At 46.3% G+C, this 16,672-nt stretch overlaps 2 protein-coding genes across 4 annotated transcripts in view; both read right to left on the bottom strand.

Annotated features, from left to right (window-relative positions):
- Nucleotides 1–2,310, bottom strand: part of Hk1 (hexokinase 1) — a 95,908-nt gene extending 93,598 nt beyond the window's left edge. Inside the window, exon 1 of the mRNA XM_040273244.2 lies at nt 2,265–2,310. The gene's annotated coding sequence lies outside the window, so the exon portion shown is untranslated. The remainder of the gene's footprint in view (nt 1–2,264) is intronic.
- Nucleotides 1–16,672, bottom strand: part of Hkdc1 (hexokinase domain containing 1) — a 73,626-nt gene that overhangs the window by 12,193 nt on the left and 44,761 nt on the right. For 2 of the 3 annotated variants that reach the window (XM_005325960.4, XM_078041122.1), the window contains exons 18-19: nt 7,167–14,690; nt 2,265–2,455 (exon numbers count right to left, since the gene is read on the bottom strand). In XM_005325960.4, the coding sequence (XP_005326017.1) occupies nt 14,543–14,690 (148 nt within the window). In that variant the 3' untranslated portion in view covers nt 2,265–2,455; nt 7,167–14,542. Of the gene's footprint in view, nt 1–2,264; nt 2,456–7,166; nt 14,691–16,672 lie in introns of those variants that run through there. The other variant, XM_078041130.1, reaches the window with a different exon arrangement.

Raw genomic sequence — 16,672 nt, forward strand, 5'->3', positions numbered from 1 at the left:
CATATATGCCCAGCGTGCTTTGGCCACTTACAATTTAACTCTGTTTTTATGAAAAGACGTTCTCCTAACTACGCGAGATAGGCTTACAATTTCCTCGGATTCCGCACACACTCTGACCTTCCTTTCTGAGTGCCGGAGATCCCCCAGCCTGTTCAAACTCTAAGCACTTTACAGAGAATCCAATTACCCTTTTCTCATTGATACTGATGTCCTAAAAGCCCCATGGGCCTGTAGGATGACAGAGAAGAAGTGTCCCCTTTCTTTTTCCTCTGCCTCTGACCTGCTGTTACCCAGGAGACAAGAGGGAAGGAACCTTGGGGACATACCCGAGGCACTTTTTTGGGAGATCACTCAATGCACTTGGTCTAGAGATCCTGTTGAAGGGCAGGGGAGCATTTCCCCTGTGAGAGGTAGGTACCCCGTGTTCCATTCTGCACACCCCCCGCCTCTTGCTGGGAGCAGGCATTTCCCATGGCTCCGATTGCCCCGGGACCTCCTCCATCCTCTCTCTGGGGCTGGCAAGGTTCTCTCTAGAACCGTGCTCCTCACTCTTTCTCCCTGGACCTAAAACATCTGTGTAAACCAGGTGTCGCCCAAACCAAGTGCCACCCTTCCAAAACATCCTGGCAGAGGTATTGCTATTATGCAGTTCAGATGCTTCATTTCTTGGGTCATTTGCTTGAATTTACAGATCCTGATACTTCAGCTTTTTTTTTTTTTTTTGTACTAAGAATTGTATCCATGGATGCTTAACCACTGAGCCACATCCCCAGCCATTTTTTTTTTTATATTTTATTTTGAGACAGGGTCTCACTAAGTTGCTTAGGGCCTCACTCAATTGCTGAGACTGGCCTGGAACTTGAAATCTTCCTGCCATTGGGATTACAGGCCTGCCATTGGGCTGGCATATGTCAGCATTTTAATAACAGAGAATCTCCCATTCGTTAGCCTTTTAACAGCTGAATTTCTTGTTCGTTTCCAATTATGGCCAGCTGCTCCCTTGGCCTTAAGGACCCACCAGGAGGTAATTTCAGATTGCATTCCTAGAGTGCTTCCTGTCAGGCATGCCCTAAAGTTCCTCAGGCACAAGTCCCCTCCTAAGCACCATTATCCCCATTTTAGAAATGTGGAAGCTAAGGCTCAAAGAGGTCAAGCGACTTCCTAGGCCATATAGGTGGTAAGTAGCAAGCCTCAGAGTTGGAATCAGGCTGGTTCCGACTCCCACGTTTTAAAAAACTGTACCACACTGTCCCTCAATAACAGAGCATCTATTCAGATACCGAGGTCAACAGAGAAGGACAGATGGGCACTCAGGGAAGAGAGGCTTTCACAACCAAACAAGCTGTGATGAAACCCAGCGCAGCACCTGCCTTTAAAAAACCATATTAAAAAGGGCATTGGTATAGGGGCTGGGGCTGGGGGCTCAGTGGTAGAGCACTTGCCTAGCATGTGTGAGGCCCTGGGTTCGATTCTCAGAGCCACATAAAAACAAATAAAATAAAATAAAATAAAATGAAGGTATTGTGTCCACCTACAACTAAAAAATTACAGGCACAAGCCTGTAATCCCAGGGATTCAGGGGGCCGAGGCAGGAGGATTTCGAGCTCCAGGCCAGCCTCAGCAACTCAGCAAGACCCTAAGCAACTCGGTGAGACCCTGTCTCAAAAGAAAAAGGGCTGGGGCTAGGGACGTGGCTCAGCCATAAAGCACCCTTGCGTTCAAGCCCTAGTCCCCGGCCCTCCCCCAAAAAAGGGCATCAGTCCAGTTAACTGTAGCAAGTTCAAGTCCATTTCAAATTCCTGTGTTTGTTAACTCTGGGAAAGTGCTTCCCCCCTCTGGGCCTCGGGAGTAAAATACATGGATTTTTATTTTATTTGTTGGTGGTACTGAGGATGGCACCCAGTGAATCAGGCACTCTCAGCAAGCACTCCACCACGGAGCTACATCCCTGGCCCATCTTTAATTGTTTAAATTTTATTTTGAGACAAGAGTCTCACCTGTTGCCCAAGCTGGCCTCAAACTTGCGATCCTCTTGCTCCGGCCTCTCTAGTCACTGGGATTACAGATGCGCCACCACACCCAGCTCTCAATGGTTTTGAATACCAGGATCTACCCTTTCAGAGCCTGAGGCCTGAGCATCTCTTTCTTCATCTTATTTTACATGGGACAGGAAACTACTTAATGCCAAAGGCCAGAACAGGTGGCCTGCAGTGGGAGTGAGACCACCGCGGTGTTTCACCCTCGCCCAGGCCCCAGCCACTTGCCTTGAGTTAACTTGAGTCACCTCGGCCGGCTCCTCACTTGGGCTCGCTCCCGTTTTTCCAAAAGGACCACATAGGCTGTCCTTGTAACCCGACCGGGATTCTTGGCCCGAGGTGCGTGGGGGTGTGCAGGCTCTGGTCTCCCTTGGGAACAATGCTCTGGGTGACAGTTCTTTAGACGCTTAGTTGGAGTCCTGAGAACAGAAAGAGACAAAAGATGCATTTGTCATAAAATCTAGAGTTACCAAAGGACCGGAAGGGGCAGGGCCTGCACCGGCGTCCTGTGGAAACAAGGGCACAGGCCTTGGCTGTTATGTGGGCCTCGTGGGCAGGGGCCAGGACACTTGGGTGCCCTTGACATTCAGACAGGGCTTTCTGGTTATCAAGTTCTGAGTCCCACTGGAACCTCACAGAAACCCTGGGTAGAGGGGGAGGGAATGGTGACAGTGGTGAGGACAATGACATGAAGATAGATGGGTGACAACAGTAGCAGCTCTGGTGCAGGGAGCCTTCACGAGCTCCAGGCGCTGTGCTGGGAAGCCGAGATCACTTTGGGGACAGGGAACAGAAGGAAGCTTGAAGAAGGAAATCCGTTCCTGTGCCCACTGGGTTTGAACTCACGTCTCTGCAGCCCTGGAACCTTGACTATTTTCTGGATGCTACAGCTGAGATTTTGAGCTGCTAAGCAGCTCAGAGTAATAAAACCAGCCCAGGTTTTTAAGATCTGTAGAGAATGGTGGCCCTCGCCTGGGATCCCCGCAACTCAGCGAGACCCTGTCTCTAATAAAATACAAAATAGGGCTGGGGAGGTGGCTCAGTGGTCAAATGCCCCTGGATTCACTCCCCAGTACCAAAATAAATAAAACAGAGTCTGTAAGGAAATGCCCAGGTTGGTAGACAAATTAGAGAAGGAAAGCTCTGGTTGTACCAGATAGAGCTGGGGCAGACCAGGACAAGCCACAAGTTCCAGTGAATGTCCCAGGCCACCCACATCCTTCTTCCTCTCTCCCCTTCCTTTGTTCTTCCGGGACAGAAAGCTTCCTGTTCCTTTCACCCTCTTTTATGGTGTCAATCCTGGGGGTGACTCACCACCTTCCCCCATTCAGCCACCCCATCTCTTCCCTACTTTTCTTCAATCCTGTGCTCCTGGAGCTTACAGTCTCTGGAGGTGGGAGGTACTAATTCAGACACACCATGAATTCCGGGGCAAACTTTGAGCTGTGATAGCTGTCATGGAGAATAGGGAACCACAAAATCTAACCCTGGAAGGCTTCCTGGAGGAAGTGGCTTTGGGACGGGAACATATTGGTCTGGGTCAGAGTATTCTTTGGCGGCCTCTGAGGCAGGACCAAGGGAGCCCTGATAAAATTTATGAAGAGGACAAAGAAGAGGAAGAGGAGGAGAAAATCTGCCCCCTCTAGGTTTAGAAGTTAGGGGAGAGTGGTCTCTGTCCTCTAGGACACCGGTGCCCACGGTGTGGTCCCCACTCCAACAGCAACAGCGACAGCTGGGAACTTGTTGGAAATGCCTCGCCTCTGGCCTAGTCAATTGAAAACTTTGGAGGCAGGCTGTTTCAAGAAGCCACCTTCTAGATGCCTACAGACAAGTGGGTTTGCTCATTCAAAGTACCATAGATCCTGTTCTCTTTCACTATGTTCACTGCATGAGAGAGGAATTTATGAATGAGATTCTGGAAGATCTAATACAGGTCAGTAGTTGTAAAGAGAAGCAGAATAAGTTGTTTGATAGGGTGGGGGTAGGGGATAAAGTTCAAGGATTTTAACAATTCAGAGATTAACTGCCCAGGGACTGGGCTCCAGGAAGTAAACGTTGTTTATTATTATTATTATTATTATTATTATTATTATCATCATCATCATCATCATCATCATCACTGGGGATTGAATCAAGAGGGGCTTTACCACTGAGCCACACCCCAGGCCTTTTTATTATTCTATTTTGAGACAGGGTGTTGCTTAGTTGGTAGGCTGGCTTCAAACTTGAAACCTTTCTGCCGTAGTCTCCCACGTCACTGGGATGTCACTGGGATCGCAGGCATGTGCCACCACACCCGGTTTTATTATTTGAAAACCAAAAAGAACCTAATTGTTACTGCCAGACAAGCCAGGGAACCTGCCCACGTAAGAAAACCAACAAAGGGCGGGGAGTAGCTCAGGGGTGGAGCACTTGCCTAGCATAAGTGAGGCCCTGGCTTCACCCCCAACACCACCCAGAAAAACAGAAAACTGGATTTAATGCACTTTGTCTAAAACTGGGGAGAGGCAGCTGATCCTACAGAAGTGATTGCAACCTATGGAAACAAAAGCCAGGAAACAGTCATGTGTAGGTTTAGCTGGGCTGTGCCAGTCGGAGAGAAGGTCACAATGTATGTTTTTCAACCCTTACAGTGCTTTGGGAGCAGTTTTTCATCTTCCATGGAAATGAAGAAAATAACCCGAAGTTGGAAAAAAACAACTTGGGACTTTTAATTTCAGAGGGGCCTTTTTACACCAGCAGGTGCCATCTCAGTCCCACCCTCACGATCTTAATCCCTTTGGGCTGCTATAACAAATGACCATCGATGGGGAATGATTTATAAACAACATAAACTTATTGCTCACAGTGGTGGAGGCTGGGAATCCTAAGGTCACAGGCACAATTGGTGTCTTGGGAGTCCTCTCTCCCCCAACCCCCTCCTGTGATGCTAGGCAAGTGCTTTACCCCTGAGCGACACCCCCAGCCCTTTCAGGTTTTTTTTTTGTATGGGGGATTGAACCCAGGGGAACCTAACCACTTAGCCACACTCTCAGCCCTTTTTATCTTTCATTTTGAGACAGGGTCTCATTAAATTGCTTAGGATCTCAATAAATTGCTGAGGCTGGCCTTGAACTTGTGATCCTCCTGCCTCAGCCTCCTGAGTTGCTGGAATTACTCAGTGCCCCACTGAGCACACGTATCTCATACATGGCGATTTCCGCTGCGTCCTCACATAATGGAAGGCCAAGCAAGCTCTCTGGGATCTCTTTTACTCATGCAGCCTCTGGAAACAAGGGCACAGGCCTTGGCTGTTATGTGGGCCTCCTGGGGAGAGGCCAGGGCACTTGGTAATGACCCTGACGTCATCATCTCCCAAAGGCTCCCACCTCTAAAAGTCACACTGGAATCAAGTTTCAATATATGAATCTGAGAGGCAAGAGCATAAACATTCAGGCCATAGCCCAGACTGAACTCAGACAAGATCCAGATAGGTGGTCCCTCCCCCTTCAAAGCAGCCTTTTCCGAAATCAGAGCTGAAATCTGCCTCCCTCAGCCCTCCCAGCCTCAGCCTTAGTTCTCTGGGTTCTCGCAGAACCCTCTTGTCCTTCTCATGGCTACAGAAGACAGACACCATGCTTACCGGTGGATTTTCATGAAGGCACGTCACCAGCCCATCAAAGCTTAGAAGAAGAACCCGGATGTTAATTAAAACAAGAATGGAGTGCTCGCCTGTAATCCCAGTGTTTTGGGAGGCTGAGGCAGGAGGATGGCGAGTTCAAAGCCAGGCTCAGCAATGGCAAGATGCTAAGCAACTCAGTGAGACTCTGTCTCTAAATAAAATGCAATAAAAGGGCTGGGCATGTGGCTCAGTGGCTGAGTGCCCCTGAGTTCAAACCCTGGCACCTGCCCCCATCCACGCACACACACACACACACACAAAGAACAAAAGTGATGGACACTTGGTGTTCACATGCCCTTTGCTGGGCCAGCTGACAGGGGTTGGCCTTGCAGATTGGTGGGGAAGGACAAATGACCCAACTCTCCAGTGTTGTCCAGATCACTGGCCCCTCTCCCGCGTGGTTCGTCTTAAGTTTTGCATTCGTGACTTGGCTGGCTAGGTAGAAATTTGGGGACCACATACGTAAGCGATCATTTCTTTTCATAAGCATTAACTACTTCACAGCTCTAGACCTACTTGGTTTCTGGGGGAACAGGTTTCTTGCTTCATCTTGAGGTTCCTCATCACATCCAAACAATTGTATGTTCCTGTGTCCACTCGGTTGACTGTTCGGCACGTACGGCAAACCCCACCCACACCAGTCCCACCTCTTTAGTGCACCTGATCACTAGCCAATTTATTTTCCAAATCGAGAAACCAAAGTCAGCCCTGGTCACTTTCTGTTCCCAAGAACATGCTAATAAAAGACACGACTCTAGGGCTGGGGTTGTGGCTCAGCGGCAGAGCGTTTGCCCTCGCACATATGAGGCACTGGGTTCGATCCTCAGCACCACTTTATAAAAATGAATAAACAAAATAAAGATATGCGTCCATGTATCACTAAAAAATATAAACAAATAAAGACATGACTCCGAGGAAGTAAAACAGGCAGAGTCCAAAAGAACAGCTTAAGTTCTCTTTCAAAGTTGGACTTGCATGCTATCCCAACACCCTTCATAACACAAGGAAGAGGACAGAGAGATAACTAGCCCATGTCAGAGAGAGGCCACCTAAAGATCAGGAAGACCACACAGCACAGGGCCCTGCCCCTCAGCCTGGTCATCCCACCACCAACCAGATCATCCTCCCAGGCCTCTGAAGTCTCTTAGGGCGCCACCATCTATAAATGACCTCGCTTCTTAAGTGGTAATATGGAATCAATAAAAAATTCAAAATAAACTCACTGTGAGCCAGTCGTGGTGGTGCACGCCTGTAATCCCAACAACTCAGGAGGCTGAGGCAGGAGGATGGCAAGTTCAAAGCCAGCCTCAGCCACTTAGCGAGGCCCTGAGCAACTCAGCAAGGCCGTGTTCTCTAATAAAATATTAAAAAAGGGCTGGGGAAGTGGCTCAGTGGGAAAGCGCCCTAGGGTTCAAAAGAGAAAAAAAGAAAGAAAAAAAAAAAAAAGAAAGAAAAGAAACGAAACTTACTATGAAATGGGGCTCTGACCCTTCTTGCTTGAAGATGGTCTTTGGAGCATCACGGTGAACATTCACTCCTCCGAGGCTCCTGGGATCACAGCCTCTCTATTCTCTTGAGGATGCAAGACAAACAAACGATGTGACCACATGAAGTGGCTTCTCGCCCTCAAAGTGGCTTCTTGCCCAGCACTGGAGAGAGAGCTCATCGTCCCACTGCCTTGTAACAACCTGAGCCAAATCTCGAGTTTCTTTTTTTTTTTTTTTTCCCCTTAAAAAAAAAGAAAAAAAGACTCCATCCTACCACAACAGTCCATTGAATTCAAGCTTCTTCGCAGAGGTAGCAAAAGACTTCCTAATCTCCAGCAAAAATGCCAGCTATGTGCTCCCACAGGCTTCCAGCCCCGGGAAGCGGAGGGCGGGGACAGGGTTATCACAGGAACTGAGCTACACACTTCAATTGTCTTTTGTACAGAAGCCCAGGCGCTGTCCAGCAGTCCAGAGCCTCGCGTCCAACCCAGGCACTCCACCTTCACCCCAAAGCGCTCCCCTCCTCACACGCAGACCAGACACAGGCCAGAATCTGGGCCAGGGTCCAGCCACAGGCCCCAGCTCTCTGGGAGGGGAGATGGGTTTCTGATTTGACCTGAAGCGCTGTCTTCTTCAACCAGGCCCGGAACAGAGTGGGGCCTGGGCTCCCAAAGCCTCGTAGACCAACAGGTCAAACACACATAAACCCCAGGAGAGCAAGCCAGAGGCTGCCCGGGCCAGCAGTGAGTGTTAGGCGCAGAATGGCCCCCAGATGATGGGTCTGCCGGGGGACACTGGCTAACCTGTCAGTTTTCCTAGGAATCTCGTTTTCTCTGCCTCCTCAGCCTTAATCCCACCAGCAGATTTAATTTTGTACCCAGCCCCATCCTTCATCCCTCCGTAGATCACTCTACAACACATCAATTTTATCAGCCCTCGAGAACCTGGTAGATAGAACTTGATTTAGGCTTATAAGGAGCTATAAAAATGCTAAAGATGACTTAAATCATAGGAGTTACCCAGGCTGTTTTCTTAACAACAACAACAAAAAATTTATTGTTAAACCAAAACAAAACAAAACAAAAGTAACATAGAGAGTAAAAGCTCATTTTTATAACCACTAACAACAAAAACAACATACCCCTTGTATCAACTGCACCACATGAAATGACTGTCTTTGTGGTTGGAATTAATGAGTTAGAGAAGACGTTTTTGTTCTGCTTTGCTTTGCTTTTTAAGTGTTGAGATAGAATTGGGGGAGGCGGGTACAGCTCGAGAAGAGCAGTTTAAATTCTGCTTCTGGGCTGGGCTGGGTGGGGGGGCTCAGTTGGAGAGCTGTGCTTAGCATGTGTGAGGCCCTGGGTTCCATCCCCAGGACCACAAAAAGTTGATCAATTCAGCTTCCGCTGCTCCCACGACAATTCTTTCCTGGTTGTTTCCTGATCCTTCACTAGTGACAGGGAAACCTGAGAACTCAGCACAGGTATCCATGGAGGAGAAGCAGGGCTGAGTTGTGTTTGGGTGATGAGCCGGGGAGCAGGTGAAGCTTGACTAGTCTCCGGCACTGACCCACCCTGTCTGGACTGGGAGGTCTCCCCCTGGTGAGATGTCCCCTTTCCAGATCTCACCAGGTGAGGTGTCTCCTTTGAGCACTGCTTATTCCTAAGAGGTTAAAGACCCGTTGGTAAAACACTGCCTGAGAGGTGCTTCAGGCTGACAGGAAGGTTTCCCTGAGGGAGGATATGGGGTGCCCGGGACTTTTGCCCTAAAATTCTGCCTCCCCGAGCTCTCACTGAACTCAGGCTAGGGTGGCCCTGACCCAGGCCACATTCCAACACAGAGCACAGGGTGATCCTTGCATGAGTATAAGTTCACAGGCAAAACTCCTAGGAAGAACTACCTGAAAGAAAATGTCAATCAACTGGGCAACATACACTGTCTAAATCAGAAATCGCATAGAGAGACCAAGACTGTAAAATAGGTAGATAGACATATATAATGAAATAAGGAAGAAAATAAACACATGAAAAAGATGTGAAATCAGAAAGAGAATTAGAAGAGTCAGGCGGAGTGGCAAGAGTCTGCAGTTCAAGATACTAAGGAGGCTGAGAAAAGATGACCACGAGAACCTGTGAATCCAAAGTCAGCCTGGGCAGCAGAGTGAGATCCTGTCTCCAAAAAACAAATAAGCAAAAAAGAAAACCCTGGACATCGTCATCCTAAGTACATGTATGAAGACATGAATGGTGTGGATATACTTTGTGTACAACCAGAGATATGAAAAATAGTGCTCTATGTGTGTGATATGAATTGTACTGTATTCTGCTGTCATCTATAACATATTAGGATAAAAAAGGAAAAAAGAAAACCCACAAAAAGAAGAAAAAAGAACTAGAAATATTACATATAAAACACATAATATAGGTAGATGAAAAAATAAGATAATGAAAAATTAGACAAAGGTTTTAGAGTTTTGTTGTCATTGTTTCATGTTTAATTTTTTTAGACACAAAAAGCATAGTCATAAAGAAAAAAATCATAAATCAACTTCATTAAAATTAAAATTAAAAACTTTTGTTCTTTGAAAGACACTCTTTAGAAAATAGCCAAAGACATGTCAGATAGATACCTGTCAGAATAGACACAGCTAAAGAATGAACTGTTGAATTGGAAGATCAAATTGAGGAAATCTCTGAGAAAGCAGCTGTGAAAAAGAAATAATATCTTTTGATAAGTTAAACACTATGGAAAACAGAAGTAGAAATGCCAACATTTGGAAAATTGAGGTGCCAGAAAGAGAAGAAATAAAAAAATTGAAAATATTTGAAGAAAAGCAAAACCGGGGGCGGGGGTGGTAGCTCAGTGGTAGAGCACTTGCCTTGCACATGCCAGACCCTGGATTTGATCCTCAGCACCACAAAAAATAAATAAGTGAAATAAAGGTATTGTGTCCAACCACAACTAAAAAATAAATATGTATTTTTTTAAAAAAGCAAAACCTCATACATTTTCTGCAATTAGTAAAAACAAAGGGTCTCAGGTTGAAAAGACAGAATGCTACAAGAGATAAAGGGAAAATCCATTCAACATTATAGACTAGTGTAGACAAAGCAAAGATGCAATTCTAAATACTTCTGGAAAAACAGAGCCACATCAATATTAGCAGCACTTGTGACTTTGTTTCCAGTAGAAAGTACAAATAGTTTCATTACTGTTGTTGCAAATGTCTCAAAATACTGTTTACACTCACCAAAACTTCAAAATTATAATTGTTATTAGGTTTTGTTGGATCTTGATACATAATGCATTAATAAAGAAGCACATATATAACTATATCACCACTTTGTTTTTGTACCAGGGTTTGAAGTCAGGGGCACTTAACCACTGAGCCACATCCTCAGCTCTTTGGTTTTTTAAAATTTTTTATTTTAAAAAAACCAAAGAGATACGATCTTGCTAAGTTGCTGAGGCTGTCTTTGAACCCTTAATCCTCTTGCCCCAGCCTCTCAGGCCTGTGGGATCACAGGCATGCACCACCATGCCTAGCTCCACTTTCTTAACTATACAATTCAATACCGTTGATTTCCTTTGTAATTCTTTGCATTTTTTAATATTTCTTTTTTAGTTTTAGGTGGATACAGTATCTTTATTTTATTTTTATGTGGTGCTGAAGATCGAACCCAGTGCCTGATGCATGCTAGGTGAGCACTCTACCACTGAGCCACAACCCCAGCCCAATTCTATGCATTTTATGCATTTAAAAACACTCTGAGAAGTCAAGAGCATGGCACATGTCTGTGATGCCAGCAACTTGGGAGGCTGAGGCAGGAGGATCACAAGTTCAAGGCTAGCCTGGGCAAATTATGAGGCCCTGTCTGAAAATAAAAAAATAAAAAGTGCTGGGTATGTAGCTAAGTGATAGAGCACCCTGGGATCAACCCCAGTACCACAAAAAAAAAAAAAAAACATTCTGGAAAAGAATCTATAGCTTTCATGCTACTACCAAAGGAAGTCCACGATGCTCACACACTCAGCTGTGAGAGCCTGATCTAAAGGATGTAGGCCTGGTCAGGAACTGTGCCTTCACCCTGGTCCTGTTTACCATGTTGTGTTACAGGTAGTTACGAATCCTTCTTTCCTTGCTGCCTGCGAGTTCTTACAGGGAAGGAGAGGTGTCATGTTTCTTTGGGTCCTTGGTGCCTAGGACAGAGCTTGGTGCCCACTGAGTCATCATTTATACTGTGCATAGGGCTCGAGCCCCCTCAGGTGAGGCAGAAGAATAGGGAGAGTCAAAGGAAAGCAATAATTCACCCATGTGCTTGTTGGAGCATTCATTCATTCACTCATTCATTCATTCAGAGAACTGGCCAGGAGCTATTCCATGCTAGCCATGGGGGTAGGCTCTGGGCACTGCGGGAAGGAGACCCAAGTCCTGATTCTCCTGGAGCACCCTTTCCTGCCAATGGGAAAAAAGACAAGAACGAGATTTCTAAAGAAGGACAAATAGAAGGTCGTGAAGCTCGTTTTAAGAGGAAAAGTCTGTGGGTTCCTGCTCACCTGTTGTATGGGTGCTGGTCTTGCTTAGTAAACTGAGCAGCAGGCCTGCTTCGCCCCAGGTGTTTCGGGGGCTGGCCGGTGTAAAGATGCAAGATGGATGTCTGAGTTCTCTAGAGTTCCAGTCCTGGTTCAAGGATTCTATGATGCCATCAATTAGTCAGAATGTGCCATGTTGCCTAGAAACCCAGGCTTTTTTTTTTTTTGCTTCTAAGAGACCAGATGTAGCAGAAGACAAACTGGATGACCTCCTTTAACCCACCAAATGTTTGCTGGGAGACCAGGTCACGGGAGGGCTTGGTGGCACAGCGATGTGAATCTCTGGGACAGATCAACACTCCAGGAAGGATGCTGAGTAAAGAGACCCTCTCAACCCCAGGAGGAAGAAAGACGGGAAAACCTGGGTGTGGTACCAAAGAAGGAGAGAAGTGGGGAAGGATAACAAGGACAGGTTCTTGGTTCGGTAAGACAAATCTCAAAGGTGATCATTTCTCCAAAGAGGAATAACCTCAAAATATGAAAAGATAAATTGAACAAATCTGTACATATCTCCAGGGATGTGTAACCTTAAAGGATTTTTTAAAAAAGCCAATGCAGTGGCGCAAGCCTGTCATCCCAGCAGCTCGAGAGGCTGAGGCAGGAGGATTGCAAGTTCAAAGCCAGCCTCAGCAAAAGTGAGGCGCTAAGCAACTCAGTGAGACCCTGTCTCTAAATAAAATTTTAAAAGGGCTGGGGATGTGGCTCAGTGGCTGAGTGCTCCTGAGATCGGTCCTTGATACCTCCCCCGAAAATAAAATTTTTAGGTTAATTTTAGTTAATCTGCTCTCAGCAGAGTCACCACCCATCACCCTTCAGGGTCCCTCCTCTGTTCCCAGCCTCTCTCACTGTTTTGGATTCAGCCTCCTGCATTCTGTCTGTCTGAACATCCTGCTTCAGCAGTGGGTGACATTTGGCACTGGGAACCATCTCTTCATGCAGAGGTACACCGCCACTCTTTGTGGAGCTGAAGCACTATATAAGTCAGCATGTAATTTAGTGCATAAAATGAAATCAACCTGGCCCATCTGCAAGACTATTTTTTCTCCATTTTGTTTCCCAGGATGACGGCCTCCGATTTTTGCAAGGAAGATTTCCTAGAAACTTTTGTTTGTCCTCATGCCTCTCTTCAGTAAGTACAAATAAGAATGACTCCGTAGTAGGGACACTTGAGCAATTAAAAAAAAGTCTGAGGAAAAAAAATAAGAAAATAAAATAAATTGATGAAAAAAAAATGTCTGAGAAAGACATTATAATAATCTGACCCTGATGGCACACACCTGTAATCCCAGCAACTTGGGAGGCTAAGGCAGGAGGATTGCAGGTTTGAGGCCAGACCCAGCAACTTAATGAGACCCTGTCTCAAAATGAAAATAAAAGGGCTGGAGATAGAGCTCCGTTGTAGAGCACCTCTGGATTCAATCCCCAGTTCCAAGGGGCGGGGGAGAAAAAAATATTATTATTATTATTAAATTTTTTTGTTATAGGTGGACACAACATTTTTATGGTATTTATTTTTATGTGGTGCTGAGGATCGAACCCAGTGCCTCACACTGTGAGTGGTAGGTGAGCACTCTACCACTGAGCCACAACCCCAGCCCAAGAAAAAGATATTATTATCTGCTAGGCCAGATAAGGGTGTAACTAGGTAACAAGAAAGTCACAGACAGTTCAGAGAAAGAGTAGGAGGGAAGAATGAAAGAGAGAGAGAGAGAAGTGGGATGTCCACTGGAGAAAGAGTCAAGGATAGGCCAGTTCCACACAGTTCTGGAGAACAGAATGGAGATAAATAAATGGGTGTGGGGAGGGGCCAATTCAGGGAGGGGAATGTAACCACGGAGGTCGAAAGAGGACCCCAGTCAACTCCAGTTCAAAAGTGGACGTGGCACGTTCTGCTAAGGGTATTGTATCAGTCGGTCCAAACGTTTCCTCCAGCTGCATGAAGTTTGGACTAAAGAGATCCTCAGCGCCTCCTGACTCTACGGCTTCCTTATCCTTCCAACAGGACAAGGAGATACAAGGGAGCCCTCCCAGAGCAAAGATCAACACCTCATGCCAAGTTTCTTGGGAAACCACATATTTTTTTTATTCAGTGGCTGGATTTCCTGTACCTAGCAGACCTTGAAAAGCCATCCACGCAGCAACGCAACCACGAAAAAGACGCCTCAAGCACATACAAGATCCCACAGGGTGCTTGTACAGCTTCCTGCAAGCACAGAATGACTCCCGTGGGGCGCTGGCCAACCAGCCCCTCTGCCTCTCGGGCTGAACACTCCAAAGTCTTTGTTCTTGCCTCACATTTGAAGTCAACGTGATGAGCTGAGCCCAAGTTAGATTACAATCCCCTGGTTTAGTGCATGAGTCTCTCATCCTCTGAACTGTTCCTCCACAAGTGGACGACCCAGGGCACTCCTCGAGCATCTCCGGGAGGAACTCAGTCACCCGGGCCATGGGGCCAGACTGACTGTGTTCCCAATCCAGCAGCCACAGGACCCAAAGCCACAGAAAGCGGATCTCTCAGGCCAGAGACTTCGATCTCACAATTTGGGCTGTTGTTGGCCCTAACATATACCCAATGGAGATGCCATATAATGTCACTGCAAAACCAGTAACAAGATGCTAAGAGTACCCAAGAGCCTGGGGTCCTCTTTCAGCCACCAAGAAGGTGAAGTCCGTTGGGAGGTGGCCTTTTGGTCCCTGACCCACTCATCTGCCAGAGGAAGGGCTGGTGAGTATCCGAGGTGCGTCAGGCCCGACCTTGGGGACTCCTAGTTCTCCTTCCGTGACTGCTGTGTCCTCTTGGCCACCGCAGTGATGAGAGCTGCTCCCTTTCCACTGCCGTCTTCTGACAGCATGAACGCCACGTCACTCTGGGGGGCTAGTGCTCTCACTGTTTCCTGCAGCACCCGGGAAAAGCTGTAAAAAGGAGAGAAACGTCGTCAGCCCTTGCAGATGGGAGACGCACATTTATAACTCTTCTGATGGAGTTTTGTCCTCCCAGCTCATTTCTCAAGTCGTGCCTTTTATTGAGCAACTACTAATTTGCCAGGGATTGTTCCAGGTGTTTTACCTACAGAGTAACGAAGAATAACAAATAGCGCTCAGATATAATTACGACTCTCTCTACAACATAAAGATACAGTTGAGAGATGTGTCTGAATTTGTACAACTCATCAGTTTATCAAGATTGGCCTTTTTCCAAAACTTTCATTCATTTTTTTAATTTGGGGTTTAAAATTTCCCCCCAACTTTTTACTTCAAAAATTTTTAGGCTTTCAGAAAAGTGAAAAAAAAAATAGTCCAGTGGACACCTGTGACCCTCCACTCAGACCCAACAAGTTAAAACTGGGCCCTGGTTGCTCTATCCACTGACACCCACCCATCCCCCTCTCCTTTTCCGTAAGTCACGCCATCTGCACCACAGTGACCCCTGGCCTTTCTCGGCTGTCTTTCGAGGTATTAGATCCATCCGAACGGGCATGTTCAGGGTTGGAGTCGTCAGGCGCGTGTGTGGGGTCAAGGTGTGTTTAACAGAGGCCCTGGGCACGTAGCTAGAGAATCCTGGGTTTCCTGAATGGTACAGGTGCTGGTCATCTCAGAGGGCCAGCCTGCTCTGAACCAACTCAGACGCCCAGCCAGAGGGCAGCCTGGGGAAACCACTGCAGCTCCCTGGGGTCTTAGGGGTGGTGAGCCCCAAACTGCCAGGGACAGAGGAGAAAAGGGCTTGGCAATCAAGCCATTTTGTCCCCCCCCACACACTTAAGTACACAATTCAATAATTTTTAGTATTGTCACAAATTTGTGCAATTATCACCATTAGCCTAAAAGAGAACTCCATACCTATTAGTGGTCATCTCCATTCATATCCACAGGACCCCCCTAGCAACCACCAATTTATGTTCTGTCAAAATAGATCTGATTATTCTGGGCATTTCATATAATAAAATTGTACAAAATTTCATTAGGTAGCCTTTACTGTCTGACTTTGGTCATTGAACATATTTTCAAGGGGCACCAATATTGTCCATGTGTCCGTACTTCACTCTCTTTTTATGGCACAATAATATTCCATTATAGAATTATATGATATTTTGTTTATTGACTTATCAGCTGATAGACACTTGGGTTGTTTCCCACTTTTTAGCTCTTATGAATCATCTTGCTATGGGTTCTTTTGTGGAAATAGGTTTTCAGTTCTCTTGGGTACACCTAGGAATAGGATTGCTGGGTCATAGAGTGATTCTGTGCTGGGTTACAGAGTGATTCTACGTTTATCTCTTTTAGGAACTGTCAAATTGTTTCCCAGAGTAGTCACATCAGTTTGTGTTCCCTCCTCAGTGAATGGGGGTTCCAACTGGATCACATCCTCAGCAACAGTTGCTATTGTGTCTGTCACCTAATAGACATGGGGGGGGGAGATGTTATCCTATGGCCAATTTGCATTTTCCTAGGACTAAGATATTGTGCACCTTTTCCTGTGCTCATAGCCATTTGTGTATCTTCTTTAGAGATGACTGCACAGCCTTCAACCGTTTGCTATTTGGGTAATTTGTCTTTTTAAGTTGAGTCCTAAATAATCTTTTCTAGATATGAGTCCCTTGTCAGATATATGATTTACAAATATTTTCTCTTATTTTGTGAGTTGTCTCTTCTTTGTGGTGTCCTCTGAAGCACAACATTTCTTCTTATTTATTTATTTATTTAGGTACAGTGGATTGAACCCAGGGTCACTTAACCACTGAACCACACCCCCAGCCCGTTTTTTGTATTTTATTTAGAGACAGGGTCTCATTGGGTTGCTCAGGGCCTCACTAAGTTGCTGAGGTTGGCCTTGAACTCACAATCCTCCTGTCTCAGACTCTCAAGCCACTGGGATTACAGGCATTCGCCACTGCTCC

This window comes from Ictidomys tridecemlineatus, chromosome 1 (genome assembly GCF_052094955.1).
Source record: "Ictidomys tridecemlineatus isolate mIctTri1 chromosome 1, mIctTri1.hap1, whole genome shotgun sequence".
Lineage (NCBI taxonomy): Eukaryota > Metazoa > Chordata > Mammalia > Rodentia > Sciuridae > Ictidomys > Ictidomys tridecemlineatus.